Here is a 20,783-nt window from a genome sequence, read left to right on the forward strand (position 1 = left end):
CACACACACACACACACACACACACATGCTTGCATCCATGCATTGAATACCTCTGCAACTGTGCACACATGCAACTTATATTAGAAAATGGTTAAGTTTATGCTGTGGACTCACTAAGCAACTAATTCTTTTGAGATCACAAGGTTGGCAATCTCTGATACTTCTCTATAGAAAACTTGCTCAAACTCTTGTCCTTTAGGCTATGATTTTGGGAGGAAAAATATCTGCAGTGATTTTATGATGGTCACTGGCAGGTGTTTGTCCTGCCCTTGCTCTGTGCCACAATACAAGAAGCCAAGTTCATCATGGAATTCTGCAGCACTGCAGGTCCTAACACCACTTGGTAGCCTTGGAGAGAACAGAGGAAACACAGCTTTGCAAGACAGACTAATGCCAGGACTGGGAGTAATAGAGCCAGATAACAAGCTTTTGATTTTTCTTTTGGCTTTAATTAGCTCTTTCAAGTTAGAGGCGAGTTCAGGGTTGAGAGTGGAAAGGAGGAGGCCAGAAACTCTGCATAGGGCTGGGGCTGTCTCCTCAGCCAGGCTAAAAAAGGCCAGGCTGGCTTTTCATGCATAGTATCAGTTTCCTTTGATTTGCCTGATACCAGGGTTACTTTGCTTTGGCCCTCTTGTTACAATTCATTTGGACTTGGCTCAGATCACACATGTTTCGTGCAACGCTGACATCAGCCAGGCCAGGCTCCTGAGCTGCCAGTGGAGTCTGCGGAGGTTTGAAGCCCAGTATTTCCTCAACCCATTCACAAAGCTCTTGTGCTGGTTTCTTTTTTATTTGTGCCTTTCCTTCTAGAGGCAGGTGATGGACAAGATGAGTTCTTGTGTAACAGGAATTGAATTCCAGACATCTGCTGTCCTGTGGTGTTTCTGCTGTAGGAAAATTGTGGAGAGTAAAACCCAGAAAGTTGACTTTAAGGATTATGTTTTGTAAGGGAGGAGTCCCTTGCAGAGCTTTATAATAGCTATACTTGGAGACTAACTTAAAAAGGCAATATGACCAGTGATGAATTTTTGGGTGTTTCTTGTCCCAAGTCTTTAAATTGAAATGCTCATTCCAGGATGCTTGTCAGGCTTTTGTGGACCCTTCTATTTTCCTGGGACCTGAGGCCCCTATAACTCAGAGCCAGAAGCAGCCTGAGCCATAGACCTGTTGTCTAACCCTACCAGGCTCTGGCATTCCCTGCAGGGATGGCTTTGCTTAGTGGGAAAAGGGAGGCATGGAAGAGAAGAGTCCTGTACAACTGTGCTTGGGGCTTCCATGAAGCTCTTGGTGGAGAATCAAGTTTGGCCATGAGACTGGAGCTTACTGACCACAACCACTAGACAGGGTATTTGTGTTTCTACTCCAGGTGAGCCAGGAAAAGATGAACTGTGCTCATGTCAGAGATGAGTCAGGCTTGCCAGAAGTGGCTTCATCATGGGAATGTGTTGTGGTCACTTAAATGCACACTGCAAATGTGAATCTCCAAGCCCTGGTTGGGTGTTAAGGGTAGGGAGCACCCCAGGTGCTTTCTGGTATGTGTGTGGATGGGAGCAGCTCTACCTTTGCCTTCTGGGCCATTCTGTTTCTGTGCCCTACTTTTTTCTAGCCTTTATATATATAGAGAGAAAATCCAGGAATGAATAATGTCTGGAAATTTCTCTAAGGATGGGGGCCGAGCCATACAGAGAGCTCTAGAAGGATCTTTAGGGAGTGCTCATTTGTCCTGGAACTCAGAGAGTTAAAGACACACCTAAGGCCAGTGTGCTGGTGGTTATCTAAGTAGGTGGTTGATGACAATGACTTCATTTTTCTGTTTCTGTAGCTCAGCACCAGGGCATCTCTATCTGCCTTTTATTGAAGGCTGCTGTGCAGATTCACAGACACGTTCTGTCTGCACAGCATTTGACTGCAGGAGCTGACACAGTGGTATTTGTCCTGTGCTGAGGACCTGCACAGGCCAAGGTGACAGCTCCCAGCCTTCTATGGTGCCCAACATTTCTGACCTGGAGTGAAACAGTGTGCTGTTGTCAATCAGAGTCTTTGTCTTTCATGGGCCAAGCACCTAGTGTCCAGGAGTCTCTCAGGTATGGCTAGCTATACCCCTCTCCCTTCATTCAGCGTTCTGGGCACACCTCACTGAACACCAGCCTTCTATCTCCAAGTGAGCTAATGCACTGTGAAGAATAATGGGTGGGAAGATGCTTGGCAATGGGCTCCCTGTTGGTGGATGTGAAGATCTTGAGATGACATCCGTCTGCCCATTGTGCCCATCATTATGACCTATGTGAGGTCAGCAAAGGCTGTGGCCATGGGAGTTGCCAGCAGTCTTTTCACTGAAGTCTTCCTAAATTTTGAACCAATTAAGAAATGGTAGCAAGAGCCAGATGGTATCAGCTAAGATAGAGGGCGTGGCACTGAGATGAGTCCAAGTTAGGGTCTTCACTGCCCCCTCAACTTTGATTTTAGAGTGATCTTGGATTAGAAAAGTTGGCGCTGTGGTGCAGAACCGTTCTCTGTATGTCATGTCCCCTCATATGTATGTGTCAGGTCACAGTATTGGGAGCAAGAAGTGGTGGCCACCAGGGTGTCTGATGACAATACTTAGACATCTGTAGTTCTCCTACTTGCTAGTTTTTAAGACTATCACTTTTTTTTTCTTTCTGCACGACAGCAGAAAGAGCAGAGCAGGCACTCTCTCCAGCTGAGAGGTGGAGGACAGAAATATCAAACCCTTCCTTCAGCACCATGTAATCAGTAGATAGGAGCCTACTGAGCATTGATTCTCACCCTGTCACCTCTCTCATGCCATTTCTTAGTGGCGTACTAGTGGTAGTTGTCTGAATGGGCAGTTGTTGGTGCAAGGATTATCTGCATATTGAAAGGTACTTGTGATCCTGGACCCTAAATGGTAGGTGTCAGTGGCACTGCCCTGGCATTGAGCCTAGAGAAGCCTCCATGTTTCTGGAAGCTTCTGAGAAAACCACAGCTGGACTGCGCTCCCCTCTGACTCCCAGGTTTATCTGCCAGCCCTTCTGATCCAGTGAGGGTCACAGAAGCACAAAGGCCCTAGCTTTGTATTTTCAGCTGATATATTCCCATTCCCCAGTGTCATGAATCTCTGGGCACAAAGTAGAGTCCCATTTTATGCACTCGGCAACTTACTGGTTGCTAGTCACATAGTCCTGGAAAGCAGATAGGGTGACCCTGTGGGCTCAGGCTGGCCTTGTGTCCCAGCTTGGAGCGTCACTCAGACTTGCCTGGCGCCTGAGATCCTGAAACTACATGAAAGGGAGCATCCGGAATAGCCCAGCAGCTGTCCCAGGTCCCACGGCTGTTTCTGCCGTCTGCTTGGATGTTTTCTTTTCCCTGTCAGCAGGAAGCACCACTCTGACTAGATGGGCTTGTTTCCTGTTGTTTATGCTTACCTTGCTGCTAGGCAAGGTTTGCTCTTTCGACTGGGGTCCATCTCCTGCATCCCCTTCCCTGCCCCCACCCTTCACTGCTCTCAATGCAGGCTATAGCTTGCTAAACATGTACACCCTGCACTACACTCACACAGTAGCATGTGCATCACAATCTCTTCTCCACTGACCAACCTCTGTCTTCAGGGTCCTTGACTCATACTTCAGGGTCCACTTTTAGCATTTAGGTGCTTGTCATCTGGCACCCCCAGTCTTAATAAGATGAAATCTTCCTTCTCTCCTCCTGCCATGCTTCCTGCCCAGGCTATTCAGGGACAAAACCTACATACCTCATGATTTTTTCAGCCAGCAGGGCTTATAGTGACTGTCCCATCCCAGCCAAGCATGTGCGGTGATTTGGGGTTCAGGAAGGTGACTGAGCCCTGACTATAACGCTGGGTGTAGTAGTGGGCAGAAGTCTGATCTGGCCTCCTAGCTGGGACATGTTCTCCCAGGCTGCCCACCCTGGAGGCCAGTGGGTCAGCAGGGAGAGTGTAGGATGCAGGAATCCTAATGCTTTTAACATAGGTGACTGCCAAGAGACTTTAGCACAGAGCTTCCTGAGCAGGGAATTAAGATGCAGGGCCTCAGTGTACTAAGACATCACTTTATGCGCCCAGCAAAGCAGTGTGCACCTGTACTCACGCCCACACGCACAGGCACACAGGCCTTTGCTCTGTTCTTAATGACTGACCCACTTCCTCAGGTGTCTGTCTCCCCGCTCGATGGTGTCTGTCTGCCGCTGTCTGCGTCTCCCTCTTACAGTCTCCCTTTAACTCACTCACACTCACTCCCTGAGCACTGTCATCTCCTGGCCTCTCTCTGGCTCCCTCTTTCTGTGACTCGTTCTCCCTCACGCCCACACACTACACTCAGTGGGCGGATACAGTGAGAGTCCTCTTGCATGTGCACGGGCATGTGCCTCGTACTGTATGCTACAGGCCAGCCCAAATGGGAAAATGAGCCTCTTGCCCATCAGCACGTGGAGCAGTCCTGCTTATGAGCCCAGCTGTGGCTTTCTGGGCCTTCCCTTCAGTTTGTATCACCACACAGGGCAGGCTCTTGGCCAGGATACGGGTTTGAGATTCTGCTTCTTTGCTCCTAGCCAGTGCCAGCCTGTGAGATGAAATGTGGCTGGTGAGCATTTCTGCTTTTGCTCTGATGCACACATTTCATTTCAAGAGGGAGATGATAAAGTCATTTTAAACACGGCTTTAAAGTATAATGAGAACTGCACAGATAGTAATAAAGAACCTGGGTACCTGGGATTTGTAGGGCACCAACACTTTCATAGCACCATCCTGTATGTCCACCTTTGTACTCAGCGGTATTGAAAGGGACATAATAATATTACTAGGGTTTCACTGGTAGATTATTTTCTCCATCAATGTCTGCTTTTGAGAGTTTTGGATTTTGTTATGTTATTCAGTTTTCCAGGCCCAGGGATGTGCCTCCTGTCACCTGCCTTCTCTACACAACATAATTAGCAATGCCAAGTGAATGCTTTTGAAAGAGGAGCTGTATTTTTGAGGTACACCCTTCCTGCTATTATCCTTAGGTGTCCTTTAGCTTCTGTAAGGCTGAAGGGAATGACCACACATTAACACAATGAGCTTTTTTATTAGCAAAGTTAGGGGAAAGAAGAATACAAGTGGTCACTGAGGGCGCTTTTCACCATTGGCCTCTCAATTTACATCTTTCCTCCTGCCTGCCTTCTCCACACGCTGTCTATGTACATGAAGTGAGATCGGTGGATAGAAGAAAATGCGCACTCCTCAATGTCATCACTGTGTTGCCATCCATGTTCCAAAATATAATGCGATTGTTTCAGCTGATTTATCCTGCATGCAGCGACATTACCCAGACTCACACATGGACCCGAGGAGCAACAGAGGAAGATCGGTGGCAGCAGGAGTGGGACTAATAAAATTTACTCCCACTAACAAGGGAATGACCTACCCCATAATTCAGCCTAGTGAGCGGGGCCTTTGCTTCCCTGCTCCCTCTAGAAAACACACAAACTTAATCATCACGGCGCTTCTCGCTTCAATTACAGTTCTAGTGGCGACTCAGGTTGTCTGCTGTAGACTCTGGAAGGGAAAGGGAACTAGGGATTGATGAGCTGGCAGTGTGGGATTTATCTGCCCAACAGGCAGCAGTTGGGGTGTCTCTACTAAGGTACAGGAGGGAAGAGGTAACACCTGCTGGGTTTGAATTGATACTGTGCACTGGTTGGGAAGCTTCCCCGGGGTTTGCAGGGATTCAGTCTGAGCTACTGACTAGACTGAGAGTGGTTGCTGTTTGCAGAGTCCTAGGCCTCTTGCCCAGCTGGCCATAAATCTGGCTGGTCCAGATCATCTCCTAGGTCACTGTGCTATGGCACTGGAAGCTGGTTGGAGGGAGGAACCCAGGGCTCTCAGCCAGGGCTGAGCTAATGAGGAACAGGTCACAGGTCCAACCTCTAGGGTCCTGATTGAGGTGCTCTTTGACTGCTTTGCTTAGCCAGCTCAAGTGAGGGGTGCTTGCTAAAGCTCACAGTGGGTTACAGGCAGCTTTCAGAAAGTGTGTCTGGATTAATGCCCCTCCCCTGGGAATGAAGCTCAAATTAGTGGCCTTTGTTCCCTATTAGAGGGCTAGCTTGTTATCATGATGCGAGAAAGTCCCCTCAGATACTAATGGCATTGGGCCATACTTGGTCCCAAAATAAAACAGATTTCAAAATGAGTATAAAAAGTAGTGTTGCTTTTATCCATGATTTTCCTTTTTCCTCAGGTAATTAGGTGCATTAATTAACCCAACCAATATCTGCATCAGTAACTTCCACTGACTCCCATGCTCTATCCTGAGCTTTGGTTCTCTCCCCTCCTTTTGGAGATGCTTGGACGCCAGGATCTCGATTCTTGAGAAACTCGTCTACAATTTGTTGGGTTATTTTTCCAATCCTGAGATACTTTTAGCTAAGCCCCATCAATAACATATTTGACTAACTAGGTTATTGTGGCTGTGGCTGTTGGCTCTCCCTCCCTTTCTCTGTACCCATTCATTTTCCTCACAATGTCATTGACAAAGACACAATAAAGAATCACTCTGAAATGATGCATTAGTAACTAAGTGGATAAGGTCACATTCTCACTTTCTGTTTCCAGTGTCTATGCACACAGCCTGTGCACTAGGGAACCCCTCACCTGTGACAGCACTTCCCTGGCTTCTTTTCCAGAGTTCAACCCTGTAGGGTTGGCATGGACATACAGCAGACCTTTGGAAGAGGGTCAGGAATTTTGAAAGAAAAAAGAAAGAGCAAAATACAGTAAAGCAATCAGAGAGCCAGAGTGTTAGGCTTTAAAAAATTTTGTTCTTTGCTACAGAGATGATCTCTCAAACACATGGGAATATTTTGTAGGGTAACAGCCTTTCCAGTATGGCTAAACCTGAGTCTCCGAAGCCTCCCAGAGATTTCTATTCCTGGGGCTCACTCTGCACATCTCCACTCCTGTGGGGGTAGAGGAGAACACACAGAGTTGTCTCATGGTCTCAAGTGTGTGTTTTGTCTGCTGGACCCTGCTGTGTTTATGAATACCTTGAGGTCAGTGGCCATATTTGAGATATGGTTCCCAATAAGTGGGTGATCATTATCTCCCTGTACAGCAGAGCTTTACAACGGGAACCTGTACTTAGACATGAGCTATTGAAGCTTAGCTGATCAATATCTCTTTTAAAAAGAAATCCCATGTATGTAATTCACTGATTCCCTTGATTCCAGTGGGGACTTGCTGTGCTGAGGCCAGCTGTGTGTGTGTGTGTGTGTGTGTGTGTGTGTGTGTGTGTGTGTGTGTGTATGTAGGTGTAGGTGTAATTAATGGAAAGAAATTTAAGGCTGCTGAGCATGAAGAATCCAAAGATCCTTTTTCTGTCCCCCCTCTCCTCCTCCTTCTTCTTGTGGTACTTAGGATTGGACCAAGAGCCTCACACTGAACTATATCTTCAACCCTTAAAATTTTTTTTGGAGACAGTCTCACCCATTGCAAGTAAGGTTAAATTTGTGACAAGGAGCATAAGTTATGATCTTGGTGATTTTATCCAACTTTACTAAGTTGCTCAGGCTGGCTCCGAACTTGGGATCCTCTTGCCTCAGTCTTCTCATGTGCTAGAATTATAGGCATGCACTGCTGTGGTGTATTAGTTACCTTTCTTGTGGTTGAGACATAATACCTGAAAGGAAGAATGGTATAATTTGGCCCACAGTTTCAAGGGATTCATTCCATGTTTTTCTGCCTCCAAGCAGGAACATAATGGTGGAAAGAAGTGGTGGGATAAAGCTGCTCAGTTCATGGTGGCCAGGAAGCAGAGTAGTGAACACAGGAGAGAGTACAAGACAGGCGACCGTCTATTGACCCCAATGCCATGCTCTGTGAATCTGTAGGCATTTCCCAAGGCAATAAAGTTGACACATCTAAATTAGAGGTCCATGCTCAGCATCTCTTTAATATTTTAAGTTGTGTTTTCTTTGATAATTTCAGCTCTCACTTCTTTGGGACAGGTGGACCCAAGAAAGGAAGTCTCCCAACTTTTAACATTTGGCCCAGGGCCTCTTTGGGGGGAAAAGATGGCTGAGTCCAGGTTTTGGAGATGGCAAAGGACAGAGCTCCTATCCTGTGCTATATTTTGCTTTCTCCAAGTCTAGAAGATTCTTTGAGCTTGCCCTCTAGCATCCCCAGAAGAGGCTCCTGCTTGACATCAATGTTTTTCCTCTGGACTGAGAATTTGGCGTTGTATTCATTCCTTGAAACCTGATATTGAGAAGCACTTCACTTCCCAGACCTTGATTTCCTCTTCTGTGAGGTAGGGTTGTCAAATATCGTGATCTTGTTACATTCTTCCCTGTATAGCATGCTGTATGAAAGATGGTTTGTGTGCTGTGACACAAAGAGACACAGAAAGCTCGGAGTTGAGCCCAGATCCAGCCCTTGTGGGAAGTCCTGCCTGTTCCCCGAGACGGCTGGTAGTTTCACCCTCAGTCCTCCCCTGAGTGCAATACTGAATCAGGACATGGGTGACCTGTTTCGTGACAACCTAGGAGGAAAGGGGCAATTCTTGGAGCAGAAACAAACTTTTGTACCTTTATCTTTGGAGCCTCTCCTAGTGCTTGATCCTTAATAAATCCACTGAAGCAAATTAGTAAGTGAAGATCTATAAAAAGCTTTGTCTACGGACTCAGTTTTCTGCTGAAAGCAAAGAGTTCCAGTGGTCTAGGGGACCCCAAGTGTGATGGAAAAAGGCCCCACCAGTGGATGAGCTTGGGCTGATCTCTAATGCCTTTTTCCTAGTTTAAAGACTGGGAAGGCTGATGTGCCAGTTTCAAGGGAAGGTGGGGACTGCTCAGATCTTCGTGCATGAGCCCGGACAATACTTCCTCATTCAGAAAAGGCAGAAAGCTGGTTTCCCCCCACTCCAAGGGGTTAAGAGACTTCTGTTTGCCTCTAGAAGATGCTCAGAGAGCAAGGGGAAGACCAGGTCTGACTTAGTGTTTTCCATTCCAGGTCCCAGAGCAGCCAGGCAGGAGTGTGCATGGGCGTAGCAATTGCCTATATCCGTCCATCCTACTACGGTACCTGGTCTGCTTTCCAGGGCCAGTTTAGAATATTAGTAAACAACTGATGCCTAGGGTAAGAGGGCCAGCCTGTGGCTATGGAAGAGCCTGTGTCCCAGAGCTAAGCTAATTGGCCCACAGGGGCATGGACCTGCTGACCTGTGCCTCGTTAGCACTGCCTTTGCACCACTGAGCTCTGGCGCAGTTCTGACCTTCCCATAATAAGGGCTCAATGGGGTTTCTGCAAAGGTGGGGCAACCAAAGGATGCAGCTAAAACAGCTCCACGTAGCGGGGGAGGTGTATGAGGAATAGAGAAGAGGCTGTGCCAGCTGGGTGCAGGGTGATTTCAGGATCAGACACTAACCCCACCTCATCCTCTGTGGTCCTCTAGATGGAATGGCTTGGTGGTCAGGGTGATGAATGTTTCCTTAAGAGCTTGACATTAGGGTCTGGGGTTGGAGGGTGATGCTGAGAATTCCCAAGGGAGCTACCTAAGCTCCCAACTCTGTCCCCTCCTCCAGCTCTTCTCAGGGAATCTCTGTAGACACCACTAGTCGCTTCTGGCCTCCTTGGGTGACTGCATTGCCCCCCAAGCCTGGGGATGCTGCTGGAGGAAGGACACAGGCAGTATTTAAAATCCTCTTTCTGTGGAGATGATAGAGCTTTTCAGAGTGCCAGTCTCTCTGTGGAGTGGGAGCAATTTCCCTGTAATTGGTAAAGTAACCGTAACTGCTCTGTCATTTGTATGTAGCGACACGTAATTGCACGGTAACCTTTGCTGCGGTGCGCAAGAGAAGCGCCGTAAGCTATTAGACTGTAATTCGGAGTGTCAGCTCAGGCTCCCTGCACACCCTCACCAGGCCTCTGCTGCTCAGCCAGCCATGGGGAGGCTGTACGGGGCCCCTTGGCACCCAGGTCCCACCAGGGGCTCTGCTTCCTAGTGTTCCCAGCAACGAAGGGCCCACTGTGGGCTGGAGGTCAGACTGCCTGAAATTCCACTCATTGCTCAAAAAGGGGTGAAGATGCAGGTGTTCTGGTCAACCTGGGCTTTCTGATGGAGTGAGGGACATGGGGTGGGGATGCCCAGATTTGAATTTTCTCTATCTTGTAGATCCTAATGACTGTTCCTTGGTTCCTTCATCTACTCTATTCTGACTGATCTTTAAGAAGCATCCCTTGTGTTGTTTCACCTTGACAACATCAACACCCTTAATCTTGTTAGTACCCCTGAGGGGGATATCATGCATTTCCTCAGATACCAAGACTCACAGTGTTTATCTAACTTTTCTAATGGTGACAGGCAATAACCAGGCTAACATTCTCATAGCATTTACTAAGTGATAGATACTGTTTTATATGCATAAATTATTTCATGTTCACCATGGCACTGGGGGTTATGTGTTATCTTTATAACCCTCACTCTACAGGTGATTAAAGAATGGAGAGGTTAAGTGACTTTCTAACAGTCACACAAGGTAAGCAGCGAAAATAGGATTCAAATACAGTCCTGCAGGTTTTACCTAACCATCTATGTATCCTTTTAGCCATTTACCCATTCATTGATTGATGCATCAATCAATCTATCTATGCAGCCAGTCAACCATTCAGTCATCCATCCATCCATCCATCCATCCATCCATCCATCTATCCATCCATCCATCCATTCATCCATCTAACACATGTTTCCTAACTTGCTATTAATTGGGCACTAAGTTAAAAGTACATACGCAGATACATAAAACATGTTCTCAGTTCTTGAACTCGTAGTCCCTGGAGTACCATGGATCACCCATCTTAACTTACCTCACCATCTTGCACTCCCTGAAAGCCTCCGGGAAGTGGAAAGAAGATGCAATATCCTCTTTTATTACTATTATTATTTAAAGAGAGAAAAAAAAGAAAGGAAATAAAATTAAAAAAGCACAAAGCAGTAAAAGGGTACAAATAATACAAACTTTCAAGGAAAAAATACAGTAAGATATCACTAGTTAATAGGTTATATATTGTCATCTTTGAGATAGTTGTCCAAATTATAAAACTAAAGCATGTAAAGTGAACATTCATACAATGAGATTGCACACAATGCCGATCAGTGATCCAACAAAAGTTCAGTAACGTGGATTTCCATCCTACACACTCAAACATACATGCAGTTATATCCCTTAGACCATCTTCCTTTCCTCTCCTTTTAATAACAGTTACACTTTTTGGGTTTTTTTACTCCTACAATTCTTATTATTTTTTGGAGAGAATAAAACCTAATGTGACTTAACAAAACAGAGTTGGTTAGAACAAAAGGATGGGCATAGTACATTATGTAAAAATAGGATATCAGGTGATCTAAAATGGTTACCATTGTGCCTCTTGCTATTTTTTTTTAAAAAGTTGCCTATATCATCAGGTATAATAGAATTGATCAAAACAGTACAGAACAAGACCAATAAAACCTACAATGGAGACCTTATAGAACTTCAAAAAAAGATAATAGTCAAACCATAATGGGCGTCATAGTATATCTTATTGCCTTCAAAGTGGTTGCCTATACCCTCAAACTTGATACTATCAAACAAAACAGAATATAGAATAATCAGACAGCACAAGATGGGAAGAGCAATGCTAAGGTTCAAATCAGGTAAATAGGAAAACAAAAAAGTTACTATAATATGTCCCGCTATTTTTTAATTTAGTTTTCCCTTAATTGAAAAAAAATGTAAGAAAAAATAGATTAATTTTAAAAAAAGGATGGGATAGAGGTAAAAAAGGACATTGTATTAGAACAACACAGGTCAGAACCGAACTATTTAAGCATCATCCTCTTGATAAGAGAAGGGACCCATTAGATCTGTGAATGAGATTGGCTAGGGAATCACCCCATTTTTTCCAATGTGTTGAATCCTTAGGTGCTTTCCTTGGAGTTGTTCTCTAGTTAGTAAGCAAACGATGGTGGCCATGGCTTACCCATGGGTATTCGTGAGACTGGCTGGAGGGAAGCCCAGCCATGGGCCCATGTAGGAGCTCCTGATTACAGCTGAGTCCATTTCTGTTTCCTCTGGCTATGGCTCCCATTTTGCTGTTAATGGGGCCCAGGGGAAGGCTCTGGCAGCCCAGAGAAGCTACTGTCCCCTATCATCCAGGGTGCTCAGGAATCAGCACCACCCCTCACCTGTTGATTCTTTTACCAATAAGCCTGATGACCCCACTATCTGGTTTCTCTCCCTTGCCTGCTGGATCTGTGAGCCCTGGGAACCTTCATGTTCCTCTTCCTGTATTATCATTACCTGTAGGATCACTGCCTGCAGCAACTCTACCTCTACTCTGGGCAGAATTTCTAAAGAAATCAGCACACAGTGTCTTCCATTGCTGAAGTGCCGCCTGCTCCCAGGGCCTCTTCTGTGGCCTTATCTGGTCATCACCTGGTTTGCCCTTTGATGAAGCAGGTGGCACATCTAGGGAACATCTGAGCTGCCACACAATCGGTCCTGTGATCTGTGTTTCTACCAGTCCTAACCCCATCACCCCTTGAGGAAATAAGGAATAAAGTCACTTCCGGCCACAGTGGGGAGACCTCAGCACCCACGTAGTTAAGCTTATTCATATGCCTCAATCACATCCTCTTCTCCTGTGGTCTCATTGAGAAGGAGAGACAGAGACATGGGAAGCTTGGGAAGAAAGACATTGTCCCAGGTGCCACTTTATGAGCCCCAGCTGCATCTTTTGCCCCATTCAAACCCAGTGACTACCTGGGGTAGGCAAGGAGCTGGGTGACTGTCACGGTACAGATGAAGAGACCAAGCCCCTGCCTCCTGATGGGCTGTGGTAGGAGCTGCATGAGCTGAAAATGGTCTGCAAAGAAGGGCTGCCCCCCTTCCTTCTAGTGCAAACATCCCTCAGCCAAAGTCTGGCTGCGTGAGGTGCTATGTGGAAAGATGCCCACAGGTCGCTCACTTTTGCCTCAGAGTAAGCACGATTTAATGATGCAGATGCCAAATGTATGCCCTCTTTTTGTTGATATGATTTGTTTGCATTTTGACCACATAAAGGAAAAAATCATGTTTGGAACTAAAACAAAACAAAACAAAATGACAATTTAGGGGGCTGAGATGGCTTACCACACCCAGAATAGTGAAGAATTTGTGTGTATGTGAGAGGCAGTGTGGAACTATAGAACATGGGTGCATCCCCCTGCCTCAGTTTCTCCTTTTGTAGAGTAAACAATTATTCTGCTTCATCCACTTGGAAAATGGGTCATGTGGATAATGTACAAAGTTTTTGATGGCCAAGATCCTGAAGCACAGGTTAGGTCCCAGAAATGTAAGGGTGCAGTTTTTTTGTAAGCTGAACATAGCAAACATTCAAGGGCTATTGGGATTTCTAGCCCCTAAGACTGCCTGGTAATACCTTTACCATGCTGTCATTGCATCCAACAAGGAATGGACATCACCTTCCCTAACTTGGATCTTCTCTTCCTGCCTTCTCTCCATATCATTCCCTTCTACCACTAATCTCCTTCCCCATGGCCTTGTTATTGGATGAAGGAGAAATATCAGACTAGAGCTCCCTCCTAAATTTAACTCCTGTGGTTCTCAGTGGGACAAGTGAGAGTTGCATTTGGTCTGGGCTACTGGACCAGATGATGTAGGAGAAGCCAGAGGCTGTCAAAGGCAGGGAGCAGGCATCTGCTGTCCTTGTGTCCTGCCTGCCCTTTCCCCTATGCACCAGGACTACCCTACTGTGGGAAGAAGCAAGGGAAGGGTCAGAGAAAGCTTTGATGCTCAGCACATTCCCTTCCCTGAGTTGGATGATGCCTACCTCAACCCATCCCCCTTTTCTGGAAGGGAGTAGAGGAGCCCCAGGCCCTGGAGAGCAGAGTTGGCCACTTTCACATGGCTGTGTTGGCAAGAGCCTGCCTGCTGTTCTCCAGATGCCTGTTACTTTGGCTGGAGTGAAGCCTTTTAAAATGTGACACCTTGTATTTTATTTCACTCCTTTCTCCGAAAGGTCCAAAGATGTTTTTGGGCCCAAACTCAATAAGCTTTATGGTAGCCCATCAAAAAGTAGGGATTGTTTCCTTCATCTTTATAGAGTACAAAATAAAAGCACAGGAATACAGAGAAACTCTTCTCAGGCCACACAGGAGCTCCAAAAAATGATGGAAAGTCCAATAATTTTCCAACGCCTCAGAGAGGCCTATCTGAGGGCCCTCTCCTTGGTAAGGAGTGCTAGAGGTACCTCACCAGTAACCATGGGGTCTGCAGACTCTCTGGTTTGACAGAATCTGACAGGGACCCCTCTTTTCCATGAAGATCTGTCTGTTACATTGGGAACTGGAGACCTGGTGTGGAGAAGGAGGAGACCCAGTGAAGGCATGGCAAGGAACTGGCCCAGAAGCTTTCCATTATGGCTCCTGACTTTTGAGGTTGCACTTTCTAGAGTCAGGAGAAGAGCTGGGTTGGTGTAACCCACAGGATATTTCCAGAATAGTTTCTCTAGGGGATGCTAACAGATACTAATCAATAATTATGGTCACTAATAATATGGGAATGAAATGTTGGGGAAAGACTGGCAGAAGCTTAAATGTATTTCATCTTGGAAAGGATTTCCATTATGGTTCTCCTATAGAGATGAGGATGTTTTCTAGGAGTTTTCCCAAAGCACTCTTTTATGTGGAGCATCCTGGGGAGCTTGAGTTCCACAAATGGCACTCTGGGAAATACTGACACATACGTGAGGAAGCTAAGACTACCCCTTGTTGTTGTGCTCTAACAGATACAGAGCACAGATACTGAGAGTGGACTCATGAGTGGCTGCTCACGACGCGATTCTTCCTTTCCCCAGCTGATTGTCCAAGTTAGGCCTTTGCTGTGATACTGTGATTGACATTCATGCATCTGGTCTTTGAGTCCTCACTGGATGTTTGCTCTATAGGAGAGTGTAGGTGTGCAGACCACTTACTTCCCTCCTGTGCCTGAGTTGAGCTGTCTGGAGCCAGTTGTTGGCTCATTGCTTTTCCAGATGACAGTGACAATAAGCAATCAAAACCATCACGATGGTGCCTTGGAAGGGTTGGAATATAGCCAGAGGGCAGTGACATCTGGCGAACAGAGACTTTCGGAATCTCTGTGCTCTTTGCCATGGTCCTGCAGTTACTCACCTAGATAACTGGACAGACTACGTATTGTCTCTGTAATCAAGATTTCCACATGCAAAAAGAAGGACTTATATCAGAGGATCCATCACTAAAGATTCTGTTAGCTCTAAAGTTCCCTGACTTCATACCTTTGCCAACTGCCCTGATACTCTTTCCTAATTTTTTCTCTCTTTTAATTTTCAGCTCCTAACCATTGATGATAATTTCTGTGGCCTGGATATGAATGCCCCCCTCGGAGTGTCTGAGATGGTGCGTGGCATTCCTGTCTTCACGGAGGACAGGGACCGCATGACTTCTGTCATCGCGTATGTCTACAAGAATCACTCTCTGGCCTTCGTGGGCACCAAGAGTGGCAAGCTGAAGAAGGTATGAGATGCAGTTTGAGTGACTGTGAAAACAATCTGTCCCCACAGTGCTGGCTGTTATCTCATGGCTTGTTACTGCTGTGAGCCTTGTGGGCTGCTAGGACTTGTTTAAACTGAGATATGCTGCTGTGGATGTTATGGTGATCTGCTTGTCTTTTCTCTGCCTTTGTGCTGAGGTTGTTATGATGCCTGTACATTCACTTTTCTTAGAAATGGCTTGCACAGGAGAGGTGTTAACCCTGCCTCCTTAGGTCATTCCAAATGGTGCACTCTGTTTGACTGAGACTTGAGCCCTAAGGCAAGGGCTTTATTAGGTCTAATGTTTGGAGTATATGGGGGTAGGAGCATGCCTGTTCCTCTTACTTCAACCCTTCTGGCTGGTGCATCCATCTGGAATCCATTCACGGAACAGATGGAGGAATGCACAGACCTGCTCGAGTTGCTAATGGAGGTAAGAGCCGACTTGTGGGACAATGAACCACAGATGCTACATGAGCATAGAAATTGTTGAAGGTAGAATGAAGTGGTATGATTTGAGGACCTGGCCTGTCCTCTTTGTACCCCAGAAGCTGGTTGATTCCTGGGGCACCAGTCAATCTTGGCCCATTGGCAGTGTTGGGAGTGTTCTCATCTCAGTGAGATGGAGTAATCACCATAGCATACCCTCATTGATGAGGACTAAGTCTCTAAGACTGTAAGCTGTAGGTCCTGTTTTCTATAGCCCAACACCTGCACTTCAGCCCACTCCTAGGAAATGTTACTGATTCCATGTGGAGCTCCTGTTTGTCTTGTTTAGGTTGCCTTTGAGATTCTTCGGAAATTATATGCGTTATACTAAGTGAAGTGGCATTACGTGCTGAAGCCAGAGCTTTGATTCCTATGTTTTTCTTTGGTGCATTTCTGAGCATCAGTTCCAAATGGTGAAGGAAGAGTTCTGTTCAAATCTAGAAGGCTCTGTGTATTTTACTCTCCTACTATCTAACAGCTCAGAAATCATTTCTTTCTGTGGATTTAGTATGCACTCAGCACAGGTTATGGGTCTGGATTGTGACAGCGTGGAGAGTGAGAGGCAGGGAGCAGCATGAGTGGGGAAGGTGCATACGAGTAATACCTGGAAAAGAAAACCATGTACCCTGCTGAAGCCCAGAGCCCCTACAAAGATATGTGCAGTTTATTGCACTTCTTGTGGTTCCCATGAAGAGGTGCATCTTATTTTAGGGTACGGCCTTCAGTGTCACAGCGGAAAAATAGTTTTCTCATTGTCTACACATCTTCAGAAATTATATTTTACAGGTCCCTGCCCTTTCTGCAAGGAACATAGTAAATATAATCGAACCATTTCTTGCTGCTGTGACTCTTTATGATTTTTGCTCACACACTCAAATGAATTTCTTGGACTCCCAGAGAAGATGCTGCAAAGTGTGGGTGTGTCTAAGACACAGCTCCCGTGATTATTACAGCCTTTCTGGTTCTTCTTCTAGTGCATGTTGCTACTCATCACTTCCGGGTAGCTGGAAGGAACAGGGGTCAGCTCTCACACTTCTCCTCCTCCCTCACTCTGCACCTTGCAGCTCTCAATGGGCTAGGAAATCAGAGAACCACACTTGCTGAAATTGTGTCCAAAGAGCCTCAGTACATACTGAGGAAAGAGCTGCCTAAACTTTTGAACAGGAATGGACCAGGTGGACATTTCTGTTGGTTGTTTAGATGATTCTGATTTGCTATTAGTCAGTGATTTTAGTTTCCTGGAAAAGTGAATTCTAAATCCCAAAGGCATTAATGTTATAGTTTGGATCTTGAATGTCCCCCAAGGCTACGTATTAAAAACCTTGGTGACCTGGGTGTGGTGGCACATAGCTATAATCACACTTGGGAAGCTGAGGCAGGAGAGTTGTAAGTTTGAGACCAGCCTGAACTGCATAGCAAGGCCCTGTTTCAAAAAGATAAAACAAAACAAAACAAACACATTCTTAAAAAATAAAACAAAATATATGGTGCCCAATGTGGCACTATTAGGTGTTGGAAACTTTGGGAGGTTAGGACTGGGAGGTCCTGAGGTCATTGAGGGCATGCCCTTGAAAAGAATTGTGGGACCTCAGTACCTTCTTTTTTCTCTGTTGCTCCTGATATAAGTGAATTTATCCCACCACACGTACCTGCCATGTTGTGCTGGCTCACCACAGCAAGGGCAATGGAGCCAAATGATCTTTGACTGGATTTTGCAAAATAGCTAAAACAAACTTTTCTTCTTTAAGTGAATTTTCTCAAGTATTTCATTATGGTGATAGGAAGTTGACTGATCCAGTTACCACACACAACTCACCCAATGGAACATATGTCAAGTAGCTTTGCCTGCTCTTAAAGGAGAGTGAGTACCACTGAGACTCAGTAATACGTAGCACTTTGAGATACAGGGACTCTATTCCCCTGTGAGCCCAATCTCCATACTTTTAAACACTCCTATATATCAAACTTCTACCAGATGCCAGATCATGTACTCCCTGGCAAGATAGAGGAGATGTTCAGTGAGAATTTGTTTTGTCATTGGCTGGTCAGAAAAATGGTGTTTGTGAAATGAGCATCAAGAATTCAGTGCACTTAACAGAAAAGACAATTATTGGGGGAAATACCTGTTTTCTGGTCATGGCCGCACTATGAACTTGAGAGTGGTCTCCCAGATGTGTGCTGTGGGCGGAATAGAAGCAGATGGTGGCTGCAAAAGCCTGTCCTCTACCAGGGAAGCCAAGTGCAGTGAGTAGGGACAAAGATACTCTGGAACCTGGGTGAACAAATTCTCTATTGGAAACCTTCATGGATCAGGTGTGGAGACCAGGCAGATGGTGACAGGCAACACCTGCCAGGCAGACTTGGGCTTTCTAAGTCATGCACTGGCATTTGCTATTTTTCCTCTAGTGAATTTATATGAGAACAATTCTCTTTTGGCCGTCTGGGACATTATATTTAATTTCCAGAACAGCAGTAAGGCTGGTGAGGCATAAACATCTGAAAGCTAAGCATACAAGGGTCGTGTTGGAGGGGAATGAGCCGTCCATCCTCCTGGGGAGAACCACGACGTCCAGGCAGCTAAACGTTCTGCTCCATAGGCTTAGAATGGCAGTCTCTTAATAGTTTTTCTCAAACCTGGTGACCACTTCTGCAGTCTCAGCACGGCTGATCCATGGGGACAGTCTGAGTTGGAAAAGGAAGGCTGGGGTGTCACGTCTGTTGTTTGAAATAATAAAAAGCAAAAATGGACCGTTTATTTTTTTTCTAAACAATAGAATTTCCTACCACCCATAGCTACTGAGCACCACACCTCTTTCTTTGAAATAACCCCGATTTGCATTTCCCAGAGGTTATCAGGTCCACGGCCACCTTTTGGGCAGAGGCCCAGCCATGACAAGCTCAGGGTTCCGGGAGAGTCTTGCAGCAAAGTTTTAGGACCAACTGAGCCCAGAGTGTGAGAATAATGGAAATCATACGGTATCCGTAATTATAGAGCTGGCATCTCTGAGCCCTGTAATAATCTCCTGTGTGTATCAAGGGCCTTTCAGAGTTCTCTGCGGTGTGACAAGGACTCGGAGTGAGCAGAGTGGGTGGAAGGGGGTTTGGGGGTTTGCTGAGAGTAAAGGAGTTCACTGTGAGTTTTAGGGGCTCAGGAGCTAGACTGAGCCATAGGTGCTCTCCAAATTACCGACTTTTCATTGTGTTTGAAAGTATGAGTCTCCACTGCATGTAGCCTTGCCTTTGATGACCATAATTTCACTCTTTGAGTGCACACATCACATAAGGGAAGGGGAAAGGAGGTGAGATAAGTGGCAATTTGGATGCCTTTTATATTTGCTGCTGTGGGGTGTGTGTGTGTGTGTGTGTGTGTGTGTGTGTGTGTGTGTGTATGTGTGTGAGTGATGGATGGGATAGACAGCCTTTTATGATGGTGAGTGTTAAAGGTTTGTACTGTTAAGAAACTTGGCATGTCAATGCTACAGTCATCAAGAGACACTGAGGAAAAAAAAAGAGATACCGAGGAACTTAGAAATAACTCACTGACTATTAAAATTTCAACTTCAGGCGGAAATCGTAAGGCAAACACCATCTGGATTTGCTTTAGGGTATTGCTATAAATCTGCAAACCTTTAGCCTAAGTTGGGGTAACCAGATCAGGGTTGTGTCAGAAAGACAAGATTTCCGTGCTACATATTTCTGCTGAAATCCTCTCTCCACCTCTTTCTTTCCCTTCACTAAGTGATCATATTTTATGGCAGCTGCTCAGCAGTGAATTACTGCCTGACATTAGTGAGAGAGACTAATGTTCATTGTGGACCAAAACATCATAAACTTCCACTTGAGGTGTGATTGCTCCTTTTGTTTTGTGATCGAGTCTTTCCTGGGTGTTTTGCTGGATTAAACTGTTCATACCTAAGGGGAAGAGCACTTTGTGGGTGGGTGTTAGTTAAGCAAAGCATGGCCTAGTCTTGCTGTGAGGCAGTGGGACAGGCACCCTTGTGTATTTTACATTCCACGTCAGGCCAGCTTCTGAATGGGACCTGTGTGTGTGTCTGAATACAGAATCAATATGCATATAAAATGCATAATCATTCTTATTGGTAATGGCCATGAAGATTAATTTAATCATCCCAACCCCTTCCCATCCCCCCAGATATGTTTTAAAATTGATTTGCTCATGTTCCTTAGGCTGAGTTCAGAAAGGGGCTGAGGACCATAGTAGAATGGACAGAGACGCACATAGGGCTAAGTGTCATTTTGCATCCTACTTCTCAAGAATGAATGATGTGTGTGTCTACAATGCTCGGTCTCAAAACAATACCAGATCAGCTGTTATACCCCTCTGTGCCACTTCCTAAATGTGTCTAGGAATTCATTTTTAAAATTCTTCTGGAAATTTATATTCACTTGAACTAAAAATAAGTTCATACCATGTAAAGCTCTGCGGATAGATAGAAATCCCAGGAAATGAGGTAGAGGTACAGTGCTGGAACTTCACATCACTGGCCCTTCCATCTGGGCAGATCTGGGCAGGATCTGCCCTTGTTCCAAGTGTGCTCTCATGCTATGCATTTCTCAAAGATAGGCAAGGTTGGGGCTGGAGGTTTAGCTCAGCGGCATAAGCGCCTGCTTGCAAGCAGGCAGTCGTGAGTTCGATCCCCGGTACCGATAAAAAGGAAAAAGACAAAAAAAAAAAAAAAAAAAAAAAAAAAAA

The 20,783-nt window shown here is 45.6% G+C and overlaps 1 protein-coding gene across 2 annotated transcripts in view; it reads left to right on the forward strand.

The window, feature by feature from the left end:
• Positions 1 to 20,783, forward strand: part of Plxna4 (plexin A4) — a 439,299-nt gene that overhangs the window by 76,036 nt on the left and 342,480 nt on the right. For both annotated transcript variants that reach the window (XM_003467879.5, XM_063240611.1), the window contains exon 3: positions 15,381 to 15,563. In XM_003467879.5, coding sequence (XP_003467927.2) covers positions 15,381 to 15,563 — 183 coding nt within the window. The remainder of the gene's footprint in view (positions 1 to 15,380; positions 15,564 to 20,783) is intronic.

This window comes from Cavia porcellus, unplaced genomic scaffold (genome assembly GCF_034190915.1).
Source record: "Cavia porcellus strain 051 isolate PalLab524CR breed Dunkin Hartley unplaced genomic scaffold, mCavPor4.1 scaffold_2, whole genome shotgun sequence".
Lineage (NCBI taxonomy): Eukaryota > Metazoa > Chordata > Mammalia > Rodentia > Caviidae > Cavia > Cavia porcellus.